The sequence below is a fragment of the Apis florea genome, unplaced genomic scaffold (assembly GCF_048593485.1).
Source record: "Apis florea isolate Af1SG1 unplaced genomic scaffold, ASM4859348v1 contig_3391_pilon, whole genome shotgun sequence".
NCBI lineage: Eukaryota > Metazoa > Arthropoda > Insecta > Hymenoptera > Apidae > Apis > Apis florea.
Genome location: NW_028256754.1, coordinates 3,791,221 through 3,812,519, shown reverse-complemented (window position 1 = coordinate 3,812,519; position 21,299 = coordinate 3,791,221). Strand labels below are relative to the sequence as shown.

The 21,299-nt window shown below is 37.2% G+C and overlaps 1 protein-coding gene and 1 long non-coding RNA gene across 3 annotated transcripts in view; both read left to right on the top strand.

Annotated features, from left to right (window-relative positions):
- The window catches only part of Myc (bHLH transcription factor Myc), a 39,877-nt gene that overhangs the window by 2,295 nt on the left and 16,283 nt on the right, over positions 1–21,299 (top strand). Inside the window, exons 2-3 of one of the 2 annotated variants that reach the window (XM_012486192.3) lie at positions 4,326–5,081; positions 18,695–18,793. In XM_012486192.3, coding sequence (XP_012341646.1) covers positions 4,331–5,081; positions 18,695–18,793 — 850 coding nt within the window. In that variant the 5' untranslated portion in view covers positions 4,326–4,330. The remainder of the gene's footprint in view (positions 1–4,325; positions 5,082–18,694; positions 18,794–21,299) is intronic. The other variant, XM_012486193.3, reaches the window with a different exon arrangement.
- Positions 8,660–16,756, top strand: LOC105735373 (uncharacterized). The gene is made up of 4 exons (XR_015293407.1): positions 8,660–9,061; positions 9,135–10,167; positions 10,285–13,654; positions 16,271–16,756. It is a non-coding gene; the product is annotated as an uncharacterized LOC105735373 (long non-coding RNA).

Genomic DNA, 21,299 nt, shown 5'->3' with positions numbered 1-21,299 from the left:
CTCTTGTGGCCATGGAATGTGCTTAATACACGTATATGAACGTACGTGTAATACATGTACATATAGATTTTCGAAAGTCCTGTCTAAACGAAAGCAGTTATCCGGTTTATCGGATCGGTCTGTCTTCCCGAAAAAAAAGCAATTTTTTGCTTTCTGTCTTTCTCTTTCTTTTTTTTTTCTTTTTTTTTTTCATTCTTTCGTTTCAATTCAATCTCGCATATGAATTTAATAAATTACGTGTGTTTCTATTTTATGTACATATGTATATATTTATCGTGTATCGATTAGGTAAAATTGAGGTTTTAAAACCAAAGAGAAATGTTGCCACGCGATTTTCGTGAAAGTGTGATCTATTAATAACGATGCAAGTGATTGTGTCTGTTATGTAACTGGGGAGAAAGAAGATCTACCTGTTGGTAACGAGACTCGACAGAAATACAACAATTCGACGGAATTCGCGCAAGAAATTATATTACCGACATTTTTTCCCAAAACACTCGGGGTGCTCTGTATATTTTGTTACCTCTGTCTGTTTACCTGTTCGTTGAGGAACACTTTTTTCGCGCATGTTTGGTCGACGCTTCGAGAACGGTTTAAACGAAAGTTTATCCCGCTTCTTTTCTTCTTTTCTCCTCTTTTTTTTTTCTTTCTTTTCTTTTCTCTCGTTTTTCTCTCTCACGACGAGAGTACCACGAGAAAGGTTTATACACACGCCGATGCTTTCTTTTGCTCCCAAGGCCGTTCTAGGAAGGTGATTTCCCCTACCGACCGTCTTTTGTTCGATTCAGCGGGTAAAGTAGGGACAAGGAAGAACAACGGATAATGTGTCATTGTTTTTCAACGGTGTGCGTTTTTCACGGGCGACCGAGTCACAAAGACCACCGGTCTCTATCTCTCTTTTTCTCTCATGATACTTCTGCACCTTTCACTTTTTTTTTCCTTCTTGTTGCTTATTTTTTGGTCCTCCTCGCGGCGGTTTTCGATAAGAATCTCACGTGGAACGGACTCGTTTAACCGTCAAACGTCTTTGTCCGAACGCTTGTCAAAATATTAACACCAATATATAGTTTGGCTTTTCGGCGAAATCGTTCTCTTGTTTGTTCTTCGCATAAATATCCCGCAGAATCATCTTTTTTACCGATCAGATGAGAAACAGATATACCAAATTTCGACGCGTGCGTTTTTTGTTTTTTTTTTTTTTTTGTTTTTTTCTTTGTTTCTACGATCTTAACATTGTTATAATATTTAATCCTATGATGGATTATAAAGAAATATGTAATTGGAACATAAAATTTTTAATAAAGAGGAAATATTTGTCTAATTACAATGACAGTTCTTCAAACGTTATTCTTCAACGCTATTTTATATTAAAATAGCTGATTCTTAAGTTAATGTATTATAACTTTATGGACTGAAATAGAATAGAATAGTGCTGAATAATACAGATATTTAAATATAGGCAATTCTTGTTTTAGATTTCAAATTAATCAATCTATTTCAATCAATCTATTTATCTTGTTTTTATCCTTTATCTTTAAATTATAAATAGATTATGGATTTGTATAAATTGATATTTTTAGAGTAATCAAATGAAATTATATATATATATATCTATTACTTCTTTAACAATCTGAAATAATGTGTATTTTATTTTTATATTTTGTTACTTTAAAATTGTTTTTTTATCTATGTATATTTTTGCATATTGTCATAAATGCATATATATTCGCAGTTTAGTAATAAATCACATTTGTCGAAAAAAATAAACAAAATAAGATTCTCTATTAACTAAGACAGTTATTAACATTTTTGTTGCAATAAAATTTTATAGGATATATCGCGTATTACAATTATTTTTTCAATATTGTGAATATTAATATAATTTTCTTTTTCAATATCTTCTAAATATTTTTTTTAAATTTTTATTCGTGTAAGAATTAATTATGTTATTGTGTAATTAAGTTTTTTTAAGAATTAAAAATTATATGTGGATTTTCTATTAATATTCTATTCTAAATTGACCTTTCTAACCTCACAATGTTTAATGTATTCATAATGATAGTTCTTTTTATGTGTCATAATCATATAACTATTTTTCATTACATTACTAAATATTAAAGAATATATTAAACGTTTATATTTCCTTGAGATGACTTGTGATTTTTTATGATAATCATTGTAAAAACTTTTTTTTTTCTCTTCAAATGTACATCGAAGTGTGCATGTGCGCTTTTCTCGCGAAAGCAAGTGTCGTAACAATCGACGTTATGTAACGATTAATTGTCACGCGGAGAACGAGAATCAGTGCGGGAACAAGATAACGACTGGCAAAAGCGCGCGCATTTACTTGTCATCATCGAGGTGGGCCTAATCGAGCGGATGTAATGTTTAGGTTAGGCCACTGACAATAAAAGGCATAGAGTTGATTGCTCTGTCGGTGTTGTAGATTCGCGAAACCGATATAGCCGACGAATTTCGTTGGAATTCTCTTGTGAGTCATTCGAGAGCCGCCCATATAGCGTCATACCATTTGACTTTTCGATGTGTGTGATCATAATCATTTGAGAGCTCTCTCGACATTCATCTTATGTTCTTTGATAGAACATTCAAACGATCACATTTGCAATGAGTGATCGCGTATTTAGAAGATTTATATCGAATCTTGCTCTTGTAATGTGCAATGTATTAATGTATGCCAAACGATGTCACCCCGCGAAAGAATTGATTTTTCTTCGTATCGTAAATCTCGTACGATTATTCTCAATATACACACATCAATATCGATCATTGTTCTTACATTAAGATAGTTTAGCTCGAATATACATACATATATATATATAAACTATATCACAATTTAGACACTCTATTCATTGCTTATGTGAGATCGTGCGAAATCTTAAGAGTCTCTTGCAACACCTGGTGATTAAATCATACCATGAACTATTGTCAGTTTTGTGTTGTGGAGAAAGATGTGTATAACGGTCTCTCGTTCAGGGAGGGAAAAAAGTTGCGTTCTTTAGGGACATTTCGTGAGGTGGGTCGTGATTTATTCGAAGGTTAACAAATTCGATTCGTACCGGTTCTTCTCTTTTACTTTCAGTTCCCACGTGCAAAGGCTTATCGACCGGTATAAGTTTTGCTTTCATCTCGAAAGTGTTAAGATATCTTTATAAAAATTCGATATTAATCTTCTTATAACGCCATCACTTCGAAGTCGAATATTTTTATAATTTTGTTTTTTTTAATTAATTTTTTGTTCTTATCAATATATATATATATATCATTATTTTATCAATGCGTTATATAATTTATTTGTAATGATTATTTTTCTAAGCTTTGTATTTATAAACTTTCAATTACAATATTTTTCTATATATGTAACTAAAATTTCATAAAATTGGTTCACGTCTTTGTTATTAATAATTATTTCTGATCTATATATGAAAGATAACGATAACATTAAAAATCGAGGATTAAGTTTATCATTATCGATTTTTTTTTTTTTAATCATTAATATTTAGTTTGTGTCGTGTGATTAAGTGACATTTTTTACCGATATGCGGATAACGTGCAAATTGATACGTCGGAAGAGAAGGTCGACTATTTATGTACGAATGCATACACGTAAACGAGTTCCGACCTCTGTTCATATTTTCATAGCGTTAACTGTATTCGTTTCGGTGATTCGCGTGATAATGCGCGTTGACATTACAACACGCGATACAATACCGAATAGTCATTACAGTGCACTAGAAGCAACATATTATAACAATAAAAGAAATAAAGTTCTCTTAGATAGACGATCGATCGGATGATCGACATTAAAAACCTATAATAAAAATTCATTCATACTTTCCATTCCCCTTGTTTCCTATTAAAAATAACAGTTTTTATTTTCTCATTTTATTATCCGGTATAGTATCTAAAGTACCTTTTGTCTAAAGTAAATGTACTTTTATAAGGACAAAAATATAGTTAAGTTGTAAAAGAAATTATCGACTAAGTAGTGATTTATGTTTCAGGATTCTGAAAAATGATGTTCCTCTTATAGGTCGCCCATATAATAATAAAAAAAACAGTTTATGATTTACGGTATTTAGAAAAATAATGCAAATAGTATTTAACAGGTTGTAACAGATTGAAAATGTGTAAATATAAAATATATAACAGAGAATGGAGTTTAAATTTAAACATTTTTTAATACAAAGAAAAACTTCAAATTTAATTTTAAATCAGATGGATTTGAATATCAATATATTAATTAAAATTACCAGTTATTTATGAGAAATAAAAAAAAGATAATAAATTCATTACATATATTTCAGGCGAAATGCCGGTGCCAGTTTGGGATTGCTCTGATCTAGGCCTGTTGGACGAGCCTTTGGCTACCACGACAGTGGTATCCGACGATATATGGAAGAAATTCGATTTTGACTTCCCGCTGGACCGATTGGACGCCGTCCATACGGATGTATATCACGAGCGCACGTTCGACGATAGCGTTCTACCGGATTTGTACTACGGCAAAATGAGCTGTCTTCCGTCACGAAAGATACGTCATCATGATTGCATGTGGGCTGGGTTGTGCATCAGTAAAGAGCATAACAGGACGTTGCCCGCGAAGAAAAATTCACAGATGCAGAAAAAGGTGCCGGCCGGTCGTAGTGTGTTGATATCGCGGGCAGGCATAGCTCATATAGGAAATCCTTTGATCAGTCAGCAACAGTGCCGTACAAAAAATCTGGAGAGTGACGGAGATTCAACTAGGCCGGAAACACCAAGCTCGAGCTCCGACACGGAGACGGAAGACGAGGGCCCGTTCTTCAGACACGATCAGATCAATATACATGAGAAATTGTCCGAGTGCATGTCAGACGCGGTTACCAAGGCTGTTCCAGTGAGCGAGGTAACTGGCCAGCTGGTCAGGTTCCATGACAGGAGAAAAGAGGAGGAGGAAAATCAGTGTCAAGTGCATAGAGAGACCAATATCAGGAACACTCTAAGCGATCATTGCTATCATCTAAATCAGCCTATCGGGAAGAACTTGGAACATCTTGGTGTACAGACACCTTCTGATTCCGGTGAGTCATGAATTTCCCTTTCCTCATTTTGCTCTCGATCATGTTACTTCTGTTGATATTTCTGCTGTGTCATCGCATTCTATTCTATCTCTGATATTTAGTATGCTAAATGTATATCTAGCATATTAAATATATATATATATATATATAGCATAATACTTTTTTGTTATGATATTATGTTAAGAAATGAACATTATTATATTTGCACGTTTAATTAGTTTAATATTCGTGATGTGACATTGAATTATAATCGGAGACTGCTAATATATTCGTCTATTTTACTACTGAAAATTCGATTTTAGATCATAAATTTTCATTCTTTTTCACCTTCAGGATTGACAGTAATATAAGGTGATTTTTTCTTGAGTGATAGGTTTTTAAAAAAATGGAGAAAGATCTTTTATTTTCCATACATGTATAGTTTAAAAAAATTTTTTAAATTGGTCATGGTTTTCGATTTCTTCGTTTTTCTTTTATTTTTATATTTTGGTAACATTGAATAATATTGTGTTGTAGATTATAAAATTCGTCTCAGTAATCGCTTTATGTTATAATACAAAACATACATATTATAAATTCTCAATTCAAGAATATTCGTTCATCTTTACTTGAAAACCATGAAATATTCTAAAATGTTAAGATTTTAAAAATCTATTCAAGTTACAACAAGTCTAGTCTGAAAGTTTTTTTCTATCTTTCTTTTCTTACAAACCTATTACTTACGAGAAACATGCTAAGATTTAACAGTGTTTCTAAAAATATTAAAGCAGATTGTTATAATAGCTACATATTCATAAAATTTATATTGTTAAAAATTTTATAATTTCAATGATTGAAAAAAATACTATTCATTTTTTATCATTTCACTTTGCATATCATACATCATTATCATTTCACTTTCATTGGTCAATACGCGTTTTCACATATGAAATTTTAAGTAGTGCAAATATACCGCTTATTCCCTTGCTCGAAGGTATAACGTTTTATCTTAGCCATCCGCCAAAGGATCAACGAGTTTATTCATCTTGTTCTTTTGTACCCTTTTAAACGGAGGCAAGGCAAGGTCGAACCTAAGAAGGATCCTCCTCTTAATCGAGTGCAATTGACGGTACAACACTCTTCTCTCGGGGAGAGTGCAGTTCGCCGAATTCGGTTACCCGCATGAGTATGCTAATCACGCGTTTGGTTATTCGTCATTCGTCGTGGCAGCGTCGTGAATGCGACACAATCGAGAAAAGAAACTCGTTTTAGACCCAAGTTCGATGGTCGTTACGCTAACGTCCTCTCGACAACCTTCTTTCTTCGTTGTTCTATTCTTCGATGGGGAAGGGAAAGAACAAAGATAAAAAAGAAAAGAAAGAGATAGGAAAGGAAGAAACTCGTGAGAATTTTCGATTCTGCCTATCGGCTGTTTCTTTTTCGAAAAACCTGAACACACAGTTGTGCATCACAAGATATACACAATATATCGTTTCATGTTTGTACAAATAATTTGATCCACGTTAATGTGCACGATGAAGTACGATTTTTTTTTACATTTCTTTCTCTCTCTTTTTTTTTTATTTTTCGTTTTCGCTTTCGCGTATATGTATATGGTACATAGAAGGACAAAGGGTTAGGCGCAAGTCTTTTGTTCCACGATGCAAGTAATATTTTCGCAAAGTAATCAGTCGTCGGTATGCCGAACAGAGACGTTTTTGTTCGCAATGGTGTGATTTTTCAGAGGCAACACGCTTGTGTCAAATTTCTCGGTTTCTTCGAGGAGAAAGATTTACAATGTATGAAGCGGTCGAAGAGTCGATAAAGAGAGAGAACAGTTCAAAGGCCCTCCTTTCGCGTGTGCGCACGATCTCGTTATCAGAATACTATAACGCGAGTTGCCACAGCTTTCGTGAATATTTTACAACGGTATTTCCTTAGATACTTATCATTGTGCCTCGGGACGAGATATTCCGTTCGTTTTAAGTTTAATAACGGCGAAGGTTATACGTTAACCTATACATTAGTACCATATAGTCATTGGAAACGTAAATGTAATTTAATTGCTATTGTATACGCGACGTTCGTTCGCTTTCAATGACGAGAATGATTGCTATGGGGGAAGGAGGGGAGGAATATTTGATGTTTTATCTTGTTGTGTCGATGTCATTGAAAAATCTTTTAATCATAGAATACGTAAAGGTGGATTTTCTTTTGTAAAAATACTCTCGAGAAATTTATCTCACGATCTGCATCGAAGGATTAAGGATTAAAATAAGAAGTATACTTTAAATGTAAAATTTTCGTGTATATTGAATTTGATATATTGAAATATTATAATAAGACAGATCTATTATAACGTATTAAAATAATTAGATGACTTATTATAGTCCATTATCTGATATAAATATGTATATCTAATATCTTTACGTAATCATCTTAAATAACATGATTATGCAGCTGCTGAATAAATATCTAAATATTAACTATGTACATACTAAATAATTTTACATACATTTCATTAATTTCACACACGACTCTTTAGAATTTTAAAAATTCCTTATCTTTTATCACTTAAAGTATTATGTCAATTTTACTCAAAGTATTGTCATAAAAATAAACGGTGTATATATATTTATATTAATAAGTATTTAATATTTGTTCCAAGCTGCAATCATTGTTCGTGTCGATAACTTCACGCGTATCTAAATGTGCGAAAGTTTGTCTCGTGTCGCATAGAACGTTAAAATATCATTGAAAAAACATGAAAAGAACAAACGTGCGATTACACATAATGAATCTGTTATTTATATACTAACACGATGATATAGCGAAGTTGTAAATTCGATTAGTAACCAGTATAAATCATTTTTTTACCGTATGGATATTTAAATAGAACATTAATTGAATCTAGAGTGCTAAAATAGTGAAACGAATCAACATTTTTAGATAATTTCTTTATTTATTCTTTTACAGGTAAAAATTTTTTAATGCCATATATATGGTGCAAAAAAGAAGGGGAAAAACTGAATAAGTTCTTAGTAAACGTACAATTGTATAAAGTAGTTACATATGTATAATGGAAGTTTTGAAGGAAGAGGAAGATTTACGAAAAAAATCATTGTTTTTGTTTTCAAAGAAGAACAATCTAGTAATACTATCTAGTTCGCCCATGATTATTCGGTATGGGCAGTATAAAGAAGTTGTTTACTATAGATACTCGATGATTTAATTTACGACCTCACTATATTTTGGCTTATATTGTATACAAATACACGGATCATTTGAAAAGTTCTTGAAATAGAAATAAATATTATTTCTATTTTTGTTTTTCAGTATTATCTTTAAATCTCAATACACTTCGTTATTCCGTGTTACGAAATCATTCTAAAGCCGTTAAAATCTGCAAAATATCCATCAATGGCTTCTTTTCTTGTCTGAGAAGTTTCATAATTAAACATCAATTATTACGATAAGAAATAATTTTTTTTTTGGTAAATATGAATTTTTAACGTAAAAAAATAATTTGATGAATTATATACAATTATATATTATATATTTTATTATATTATACAACATATGTATATTAAATTCTGAACTTCAAGCATTTTACTATAATTTATATTTTCTTTTCAAAACTTTTTTAATGATCCATGATACGACATAAAATATATGTCTCTTAAAACGCTTATGATGTTGGCACTGCGCATCCAAGTTCGCGCAGAAAGATGTGCGCGCGCAGAAAATGGAGACGCGTCCTGTAAATTCCTCGAGTGGGTTGTTCGGTGTAGCACCTCGTGATTAGATTTCTAGTGTCAGTTTTCAAGACTCGTCACGTACAGGTTCGTGAAAACATCGTTCTGTGCAATGTTCGATCTAACTATTTAGTGATTCTGAGAGAAAGCAAGAAAGTTCTAAAGAGAAAAAGAAATATGAACGTATACACGCGATTTGGCGCGAGTCATATAATTCGCCACGTAGTGTCGTCTCGTCTAAGATAGGTGGGGAGATAGTGCCGTTTACCATCTGAAAATATGTTGCACCACATGACGACATCTTAACATTGTTTTATAGGTACTGAGAATGCACGCACACGATGCTGTTCGATGACATTCGAACGTGGCCGTTGCGCGCGTGTAACGTGGCTGGTATGATAGGAGAGCATGACGAGGAAAGAGTCGCCTAACGACCGCGTCGCTTTGCCCGCACATAGTTGCATGCCGCCTGCATTCGTGTGCACGTGTGTAGCGATACTTAATGCGCGCGCACGTGACCTGACACTTAGTCGGCGCGTACAGTCTTTTCTTCCGATTACACGTCAAATTGAACCCCGGCATTGCACACCAGGCTGTACATAGTATGTATTGATATTTCCTATTTTTCTACGTTATGTTTACGATGCACTCGATACAATGTGACATTTCGAACACGTTTTCAGCGAGTTGTCTTAATCTTCGCGCCGATGTCGATGTTTCACGATATAGGTTTTGACGAGTTAGAGGTTATGTTTAACGAAGTGAAAAAATATGTTACGATCGTGTTTTTTTATTTGATTCCTGCAAAAAATAGATAGCTTTTTATAATATACTGAACAGAAGAAATTTTGAATAGAATATAGATGTTTACTCGGAATTTATATTAAAATATATGTTAATCGAATAACGGATTGAATAAATATAATCGATAAATTGTTTTGATCGATCGCGAAAAGCTTTCAATCATTCAATTGGAATCGAAATGATTCGCGTCGCGATACGTTAACGATCACGGATGTGATTCGACGGTATCGATCGAACTGGGAGACTGGGATAATTGACTGTAACGTTTGATCGACGCGATTGAATTTTCTGAGTGGGTGAAGAGAACGGGAGAGGAGAATGCGCAGGCAGCGAAACGGTGAGAGAATTCTTGAGCGTGTACGAACGTCGACCTCTTATAAAAGCTATACGCCGTTTCCTGATCGGGACCGTTTAATGGATCAAGAAGACAGCACCGTGCGACCGGACACACCGCAGATTCGGCCTTCGTGTAGTCGTGTCACCGTTCGTAATTGGTAATTGCCAGGGCCACGACTTGCAAATGGCTACTTTTGACCGCGGCCAGACAGGTCAGTGAAACGACGAGAAACCGGTGCACGTCCACGAACAAGCGATGTGACCTCGTTAAATGTATTCATGGTTACTTTCGGAAGATCTTAACAATCATATTTTTGTTTGATTTGCAGAATAAGAGAAAAAAGAAAAGAAAGAGGTAATGATGAGTCAGAACAAAGATGAAATAATGAACGAAAAATTCTAATATCAACTAAAATACATATTTTGGAAAAAGAATTCGGAAAGTATATATGATCAGTTCTCACTTTTATATAATTCCTGATTATGAGATCTGGCCTCGTTTTGGGCAAGAAAAAGCACCCGTTTTTGATATCTGGTGGGACCTCTGCACTGTTGCCCCCTTATGTAATCTGATTTATTCAAGAGTTCACGGGATTATTTTTTCACCCTTAAAATCAGTATGAGGCAATCGATAATCTATTTTTTTTTTCTTTCTTTCAGACTGCTCTTAGTAGTTCAGATAATACGAAGGCTTATCATTTATTCTAGTAGTTTCCCGCATTTATCGAAAGAAACGTTTCTACTTGAAAAGAATAGAATAGGCGGTATTACGGAAGATTTCATTTGACCGCGCATGCTTTAAATTGAGCAATTCTTGAAAGAGAGACAAGGTAAAAGTCAGGGTTGCTATATACCGAAGAGGCATGACGAGGAACAACGCATGCGCATCTTTTTCATACGTGCAATGCGTCGCGGACTTAGGGGGCTTGCGCCACGCTGCGTGACGTCTGCGGTATCTAACCGGTCATTTACTGCCGGCTAGCTTTTACATCCAGCCTTTACCCATCTAACAACGTTTGTAATCTCTCGATCGATTACACCTTTTATCTTCTGTCGTGTTAAACGAAATATTTCAACAAAAAAAAAAAGTAAAAATTAATGGGGAAATTCAAACGAACAAGATCGATAGCGAGAAAACGAGACGTTCGAGTCTTATCGCGTCGCATTTTATAGTGATGCATTCGTGGATGCGCGGGTCGTATTTGCAGGTGCATACCCGGTGGAACAGGATCATTCGAGCATGCGCAGTTAATCGCGCGGGAACTCGAAGGTCACGCGGTACCAAGTGACGTCAATCGATAGCCGGCCGGCCGGTCGGTTCGCTGCTTGCGGTCAAGCGTGGGACCCCGCCGCGGCGGTTTAAATGGTCGCCGGAATGCGGTTAAGCCTTTTTGCCATTCGCGCCGCAGTCGCGCGGCGAGGGATAACTCCAGTAGCGTGTTACGCGGCTGCAGTGCCCCTTTGGCATTTCTATTTTTCGGTTCAATTGCTTTTTCATGTACTCGATTATGTGCAATTAGTATTAATATGTAGTCTTTATGAGGACCGTGATAACCGTGTTAAAATAGTATACCGTATCAAAAAAAATACAAACGCAAAAGTTTTAGCTATAATAGGTTTTTTTTAGATAATTGTAATTATGATAGGTTTAATATTTTGTAAAGTTAGTTTGTAATTTATAAAATCTTGATAGTTGAATACAAAAAAATCTTGTTGATAAGCGGTTGAGTTCTTTAAACAAAGCAAATTATCAAATCGTCCACGTATTTGTAAATGTCAATTTTATTTGAACGCGAAGATTTGGTTTTATTGCTACCAAGAAATCGCGTCAACCGCGAGCTCACACCGCGTTCTTCCGCATGCCTCGTTGTTAGCATGTATTTCGCGTCATAAAGTATCGCGTTGGAAATATCAATATTTGCATAATGCATATGCAAAGAATACTTCAAGTTTTCGCTGCAATTTCTTCGTTAAATTGACGATTTCCACGCATGCGCGGAAATATGTGACAATGATAGTGAACTTATTTTTTCTTCGTACACGTTTGATCGAACAATGTTATCGCAAGTGTGTTGTGCGTGTTACGTGCGGCGCCAATTACAGCTGTTTAGCGCCATTAATTATGTAAATTCCGATAAGTACCGCGTAAACTACGACTGCATAAAAAACCGGATAACAAGAGGGAAATTCTCGTTACGGAAAGATTTAGAATTCCTCGAAATTACCTAATAAAATCAGATCCAAAGGATTAATCATCTAGTAAATTAATTTTCTCGAGATATTATTCACAGTCGATTCTTGGAAACTATTTCGTTGCTACGAATCCTGTATTTTACCGGAATTATTGATTGATTGATCTATCAAGTTTATTAAAAATCATCTCCGTAATATTACATTGAACGAAGATTGAACAAGTCCTTTTATACGCTTGTTGTAAACCATGGAAAGTAAAATACACGATTGTAATATTTTTCTTTTTATTCATCTATGATCGGCTCGATTTTATAATTGACCCCCTACGGTCAGAAGTTTCTCTAAGGTGTCGTAAAATTTGCATACTATTTGAAATAGGTAAAATTTCAAATTTTTCGTAATAAAAGAAAAAATATCGACATTCCTTTGATTCTCTCTTTTTTTTTTTATTTCCAAAGATACGTATCTAATTTTATCCACCGAGATTTCAGATTTATCGTAACCTGAATAAAAGAAGAGTTTACAGAAGAGCCTCGATACTTTTTTGACCAAGATTCTCTCTTCTTTTTTTATTTCGTATCTGTCATCGATATGACTTTCTCTCCTCGTAGAAAGGAGTACCCTTACCGTGTATCCTTATCCGAATCCTCTCGAGTTTCTTCATTGTAACAAAGTGTCAAGGCATATTGGTACGATCCTGTGATCCTCGAGACGCATTCAACGAAGATGCCGGCTCCCCTTACGTCTAGATTTTCCTTTTTTTCTCTTCTCTTTCTTTCTTTTCGTGGTATTCGCACGCAATCTCTCTCAGTCTCTTCCCTTTCCATCGGCAGTGACGAACCTGGTGCGAACTTCGTTCCGTTTCTCATGCAAATTCCCCGGCTAAAGGTTCTTGGAAAATTGTGTGTGCCGCGATGGAACGCGATCGGCTCTCTATCTAACGCCTCATAAAAATGTACGGATTGTCACCGGTTATCGCAGGCCTCTTCGATTCTGGAATTCAATGGGTGCAGCATGCGTGCAATGAAGGATTGGACGCGTGGTACGCTCGTCCAAGTTTTCGATTTCAGCGAATCGGCGAAAGCAGCGAAGCGGTTCGAAGAAAGTCTGTGGCACGCGGCCATCGCGAAATTCGCGGTATCATTTTCACTTTGGGGCCATTTTTCTTCACGCTCTGATTCGGTTCGAGCCAGTTACGGAGCAACTTGTCGAGTCTTTCATCAGAAGGAAAGTGCTCGGTCATGCCCGTTACACAAGCGTTAATCTATACGTACATGGTTTATCTTAGCGCTGTTCGCACCGATTTTAGCTACGTAACGAAAATAGAAAAGAAACGCGACCAATATGGCCATGAATCGCTGTTATTAAAATAAAATACGACTCCGACCGAGGTATACTTTATGTTCTGATAGTGACTGAAATGCGGTTTCATCGTGGACGCGTAACGGTCCTTGCGGTTTTTGCAAAACAATTCAGTTTCGCTTTGTGTTGTAACTTTGTATGCAGGTGCGTTTGGCATCTCTTGAAATGTAAGCATATAAGCGTCTTCTTTCTTATTTTCTTATTATATTCGATTTGATCTAAGGCAATATTCTCTCTCCCTTTCTCTCTTTTTCGATGTCCTACGTGTAATTACAACTTTCCCTCGAGAAATCAAGTGGGCGCCTATTTTTGCACAGGAACTCTTTACGCTCTGTTCTACGTATAAGTGCATCTCCGGCGTGTGACGTAATTCATTCATTCACTCATTCATTCATTCATTCATTCATTAAGATCGGGCCGCGTGGGAGAGGCCGGTGCTCTGATAAGTATCGTAGCAAATGCATTAGGTCACTCTTAGGACTTTTACTTTTATTGTTAATTTCTATTGTTTCTAGATTTAAAAAAAAAGTCGATTTCTATTAGTTTCTAGTAAAACTTTAAATTTATTCGCTTTTATATTTTTATAATTCGTGAAAAGATTCGATTGGATTTATTTTTGAAATTTATTATCGATCAGAAGATTATAAGTGTTTAAAATATTTTCGTGCTTTAAATTTAATTTAAAGTTTTACGAGAGGAATTTGAATTATTGAATTAAAATTGCAAACAATATGATTTATTATTGATTAAGAATGCGCATGCTTTAAATTTGGAATATATTCGTATTAGAAAATTATCGAGGTTTACTTTTATTTATATTGTTTATTTAACCAAGTAAAGAGAATATTCTCTTTTACATTTATAAAAAGGATTTAATTACCCCTAATTAAATCATTAAATCAAATTATTATTTATAATTTCTGATGCGAAATAAGGAAGTATATTAATATCTTCAATCATTTTTCTTCTATATCAAATATCTGGTCGACGAACCAGGATGCCTTGGATCTCCCTCCCCTATAACAAGAATTAGGAGATCGGTCGCCGAAATATCAGACAAGTAAAACCTGATTCGGGAATGTCGGCCGGCATCAGTGGCGATCACAGAGATCCTTTTTTCTTTTTGCCATTTTTCCCCCTCCCTCCTCTTCCTAATAACATATCCTACACGTATAATATAACCTCTATATCGCAATTCTCTCTTTGAATAAATTGCAAATTTCAAATTCCATCAGGCTCTCCTTGATATTATATACACGTGTCCTGATAAGAGAGCGACCGATTTCTCCACAAAGTTCTCAGATAAGAGAGATGTGAAATGACCTAACCAGTCGGTCGGTATCGCGCGAACCGGAAAAAAAAAGCGCAGAGAAAGAGAGAATCGGGAGTAAATATCTCGTTGTCCAATTAAAAATTCGAAATTGGCCGGAACGTGACGAGGGAAAGAGAGAGAAAGAGGATATCGCCGGTTCACAACGCTCTCTTTCACGTGTTCCTCCCGCGTACCCCGACATCGCGGCACTCCTTCCTCTCTCTACTCGATCGGTGCGGCAGCTCACCGACAGTTCTCTCCTTTCTTATTGCATTTCTCGTACTCCTGAGGCGGCATGCCAGCCTGCTCTCTCGAGTCGATCGAACGAGAAAAAGAAAAGGAGGGAGAGAGAGGGAAAGAGACAGTGAAATCCAGAAAAAGCAAGAGATATATATCGGGTAGAGAAAGAGATAACGAAGAAAAAGAAGGGGGAGAAGTGAAGGGAAAGGAACGGTGGAAGGAAAGAGACAGACGTAAAGGACGGCCAAAGTAACTGGCATTTTCTGTGAGTCAATCGACCAAGGAAAAAGGAGAGACGGTGGAGATGAGGTGATATACCTCTTTTCCGCATCTTCCCCTTTTCTCTCGCGTGCGTTATATATAAGGATAGAAAAGCGCCATCGGTGATACGTCAATAATAACGAAGATCGTCTAGTACATATATATATATGTATATATATATAGTAACTGCGAACATCGATGTGCATCCCGTTCCGTGGGCGGATCTCGTCGAGTGGGCAGGGCTTAATGGTGTCTGGTCACCGGGTCGTTTCCTGGCTACTATCCTCCAGATACGTCTGCCGTATTTCGTATCTCGCGTAGGTTGTTACCCAAGGTAGTATCCCGCGGTATACTTCCCAAGTGCATCCGTATATTGAACGCGACACGTGGGGTGGCATATATATATACGCGCATACTCACACACAAACGCAAACACAGAAGTCGGTGAGACCTCGTAATTGGACTTGGCCGTCGGGATAGTAACGCGTGTTATGGTTCGTGATTTTTCTGAACGAGGCACACACGTACATTCTCTCCTGCTACTTCGTTAAACCTTTTCGCCGGTTTATTCTTGCTACAATTCGAACGGGATAGAAAAATCAGAAGATCATCCTTCTTCCCTTTTAGCCGATTAGCGAGGTGAACCGCGAGAGGTGGTGACTGGTCGTTAACGTTACGATCTTAAATCAAATGGGGTTGGTATTTAAAGTAAAGAGTCGTCGGTCGGAAGAATTTAACGAGGCAATTAGAAAATTCGTCGAGTATCCGGGAGAAAATCCAGGGATCGTTCGGCTTCTTGCACGCAACGCGCCGATTTCTGTGTCCCCCGCGAACCGTTTCTCGTGGAACGATGCCCATCGTTGTTACATTGTGTGTGTATTTCGTGACTTTCGAGCCGGTATCTGGAGAGAAGGAGAGAGACGAGGAAGACAAAGAGAATTTTGCAGGTCGCGAGCCTTGGAGCGCGCTCACTTTCGTAACTGGATTGGATGAGTCGACTGGTAGTACCGTGGAGGCATCAGCCGCGAGCGCGAGCCTTGGGCACGACGAGATTTATGGCTTCGGCTCATATACGGATATGTGTGTACATCACAGTGACCAGGAAGAGAAACGTGCCGTCACGTTCGCATATGTGGCTCCGCTTAAAGGGATTGTCATCTCGGGATACTTTGAACCGTGGGACTCGTTCGGGCCTAGAGTTCCACGAAAAGTAATTTCATGTCGCGGCCCTCGCTTTTTACTCCACGATATATAATTGGAATTCAGTCTGGCTGAGATGTTGGAGGCCAATCGAAAACATGGACCCAACCTTCTTTACAGAGAGAAGAAGGATACACACAGATCGCGCATAAAATCCTTCAAGATTACGTATAAAATATACGTATAATATATATGTATATATATATATATATATATAAAACTCTTGAATAACCGGATGTTTGCTCACTTTTGACCTATATGTTAAACGTACGACGAAATAATCTAGAGTTGAATTATTCTAGATAGTTCTAGATTCTATTCTATCATTTTTGATCCACGACTGTCAAACGAATGGAACTCTAACACGTTTTACATATTTAAAAGACCACGCGATGTTTTTTAAATGGAACTTGTGTTGCGCAATCCAAAAGAAAAAAAAAATTGATGATCCATGAATGACGAATTAGCGCGACATTCGGGTTGAAGAGTCGGTCACGGGTCAATTCTCGATGCGGAGCACACGCGTACATTTCTAGCTGAGCTTGCATATATATACTTCTCATATCTGACGCTTATCTCGCGTGGAGAGAAGTAACGGGTCATCAGACGGTCGGAGACCTACATATCGTATATAGCCGGATACGCGAAACTCGAGCGCGCGCAGGGGGTATTCCTGGCATTTTCCTCCGCAATCTTTTCCCCTACGAGCTTTTGCATCAATGAGCAGGCCGGCGAGTCGATATCTCGCGCCGGCTGAATCATGGAACGTGTAACAGCCTTCGATGGTACAGCATTAAACTCTCTCTCTAACCGTTGGCGTGCTGTCACTACTTACTTTCCCCTTGGACTATAGCGTGTAATGGAATTTTCACGCCCTTCCCGCGGCGAATGGCCAGATTAGCATTCGCGTTTATATCTCGAAAGCGTGTATGCAATGGTGTACAATGCTCTCCTCCGCATTGTGTTCCGATTTTTTTCTCTAATGCGCCTCTTAGGCGATCGTGATTGTCCGTGTAACGGGAACCCACCTAACGCCAGGCTAAATTCCATAATTTCTATATATATAGACCTTTCTCTCTCTAGTCCAGTTCCCGATCCTTCCCCACGGACACTTGTCTAATTTATCTGCGAACGGGATCAAAGAAATTTCTACACGGTACGTTCACTTCCAAAGCGAGCCGAGGCCGTGTTACACAGCCTCGGTAACCGGTGTTCTGCACATTGTATTTTCTCCCGCCTGGAAATATACTACGCGTCTCCTCTCACCGCCCTCTGGAAATATTCGGCTAGCCAGACGAGTGCCGCGCCCTGTGCGAGGCGCACAAATCAAAACGCGTAATCAGCCAAAAGGGATTTGTCCGGGAAAAAATGGCGCTGGACCCTCCATCCGGATACGCTACCACCATCACTCGGCGCGTATAAGAGAGAAAGAGAGAGAGAAGAGAGCGAGAGAAGAGGAGAGGAGAGAAGGAACGGAAGATGAAAAGAGAGCAGGAGAGAGAAGACAATATATCCATAGTGCCTAGAGGAGAAAGAAGAGAAAGGAAATTCATCCCCACTCCGGGTTTTTCGAAGCTCGTCCGCAGGCACAGGCGAGGCGACCGTTCGATATCACGAAAACTCGCTCCCCTCTTCTCGTGTCTCTCCTCTCTTTCTCTTCTCTCTCTCGTCTCGCGGTCGCCTATCCCAACGAGAGAGGAGAGCAAGCCCGATCGATTCGCGTCGACGTACTCTACTATGGCCTGCTTACACGGAGAGCACTGACCCCCAAGGTCGCTCTTACGCGGTTGCACGTGCTGCCGCGAATTGACGTTGCCACCCTCCCTCCTCCCTCCTCCCTATTCCCCCCCCCTTCCTCCTCAACGCGGTCGACTCGATTCGCGCCGTATATATATATACCGTCGCCACTTTTCCCCCACCCCTCGTTTTCGCAAAGTAACCGCTTCGAACTTTCTCCTCCCCTCGGGCCGCGCGCGTCTAGGGATCCCTAGCGTCGGGCCGCCGACCTCTTCCGCAGCCTCCGCGCGCGCTCTCTCTTTCACGGATGGACAATGTCACATGCGTATAGTACGCGCGCTACGTATGTAGCGTACGTGTTGTTTTCTCAGTTCTTGTACTATTCTCTTTTTCGCCCGATTCACGCCTGTTCCTAATTTGTACCACGGTTTCAGCTAATTTTGGACGTGTTTCGCTCGCCAAGTGGGATAGGTTGGGAGCGGATAGAAGAGATGTTTCGTATGACGTTCGTGCCAGCTATGTATGTATGCGAGGTAGGTGGTTAAACGACGAGGTGGGTGTATTATGGGGGATTTAGAGAATCGAGAAGATTAATAATTTTTTTTTTTAGTGAGATGGAGTTGATTATTTGGTGTAGGGATCCGATTTACATTATTCAAACTTGTTTCAAATATCATATTTCATTTAATATTTATGAGTATGTTTTAAATAGATGTCGTTGAGAAATAAAAATTACCTAATTACCATTTCGTAATAAGTTTGTCCTTCGATAGATTAACTTGTTATCACCTAACTAACCAAATATATTTTTAGTACACGTAACCTTGCATTTTAATGTATTGTCTTATTTATAAAAGGATTATACAAAAAAATGTTAAAAATTGTTGCGTAATTTTTTTTTCTTTTTGATAGTTTTTAAGAATTTTTATACTTAAAGGGTTAAGTAAGTTTGCTTCCTTCTATTCTGTAATATGTATAAATAAGGGATTTATTGCATGCCATTGTGTGTGCACGAATATCGTGTAGCTCGGTATATTTAAGTTATATAGAAACTGTATTATAATGAATGTATTACAATGTTCTGAGTGGATAACTTGCGAATAATAAGAATGAAGAAATTCCTTAATTTCTAAAAAAATTTTATTCAAAATTATCATTTTACTTTTATAACTAACTAACACTATATTTAATTTAGAAAAGTAAAAATAATATTCTTATTATAAATTTATCACGTCAATTACTCATCGAATGAAAAAGCCACCGGTTCGACAACAAAGACGCGTAACCTTGCATGCCGAGTGTAAATATACCGAGTGGTCGTTTATTCTTTGCTCTACGTATTAGAAATATTATTGCAAATATTAGTATAAGACCGTGGATTTAGTCAATTGCATATCGATTTCTGTTTTTGTTTTATCGCGGTGATTTTTCTTCGGATATGTATATCAATGAACCGTGTTTAATTAATTATTCGATGACTGGTACGTTATGCGACGTTAGTGGGACGAAATACGAGACATTTTCTTTCTTTAAAAATAAGAATCACGCCGCATGAAATCATTATCTAACTAACTTCCGGGCGAATTTTCTACGTTCTTCGACACGTTCTTTGCTTGAAAAAAAACTATATTACGGTAAACATAGAAATGGATTTACATTGTATTGCATATGAGTAGTCGAACTCGTGTCATTATTACGATTCAATTGCAATATGATGACTCGTAACATCCGTTTTTTCAACGTTTGTGTGCCTTTTATAAGAGCAAAGACATAGTAGCACGGTATTCATATATAAGTAAATTTAAAAATCTAATGGATTTCATTCCTTGACATTTTATAACTTTCAAGTTACAATTCAAATACGTTAATCGTACATTTTATTTTTCATTTTATATTCGATTTGAAGTAAAATTGTTGAAATTGAATTAAAATCACTATTAATTATTTGCAATTTCTCATTTATCAATTCATTGAACTTTATATAGTCGTAATTTTTTCTTTTTTTTTTTAATAAAATCGTAAACGAACACGAAACTAACTTCTGATTATTCGTTTCTTTACTTAATTAACTCATGAAATTCAAATCTCGAAGAAATCGTGCAACTTACGAATTCATGGAATCGCCAGTCATCTATGGCTTCCGTGGCGCCACTGGTGGTGATTCTACTTCGATCATAGATGGCTCCATAGTAGCTAAAAATGTTAGAATCAAGAAACACTATCGAAGTTGAGAGAGAGAAAAAAAAGTTAAAATTAAAAAAGAAATACGGAAGAGTGGAAAAGCGGTATGTGAATCGAAGTAAAGCGAAAATAGGTGGCACGTGCGTCGACGACGTTTAAAGCTATTCGAAGGGAAAATAGACGAAATCAAAGGGGAAGTAGTTCTCTCGAGTCCGCGACCCTCGATGTTCCTTCTATAGTTAGTTTAGATGGCTCCTATGGTTATTTTTAGAAATTTTCGCGCCTTTTCGCAGTCGACGACCTGGCGGATCGCCAGTTTCGGGAAGATTCGTGTGTCTGGCCTAGCCGGCGCGACGATACACGTGCAAGCGGCATGTATGGTCATGACGGAGGCGGTGGATTGCTTCGTTCGTTGCCTTGCACACACGGATACAAGTGCCACATGTATGCGACCTCTCTCGTTTGGCTTCTTCCTCGTTCCTCGAGAGACTCTTTCCGCTTGGCCCCGTTTGAGGCTTTAAATGGAGACGATTTCGAACCGAACCGGGCGTTATAATTAATATTTTATAACTAGGGTGATTTTGATTGTAAGATCATCTTGTCTTAATTAAATAATCACAATATCTTATCGATCGTTTCGAAAAGGCACAAGGAAATTTTACGTTTTTATTGCTTTCTTCGCGCCGTTCTTGTTAAGAGAAAGTAATTCAAAATTGAACAGTAAAGCACGCGTAGGAATTTTTATAATTTTATTTCAAAGTTAAAGAATGAATAGAATATTTCAAATATTTCAATACATTTTGAAAAATAAGTGCTGAATAGGATATTTTAACTAATACTTGTAATACTTTGTTCTCG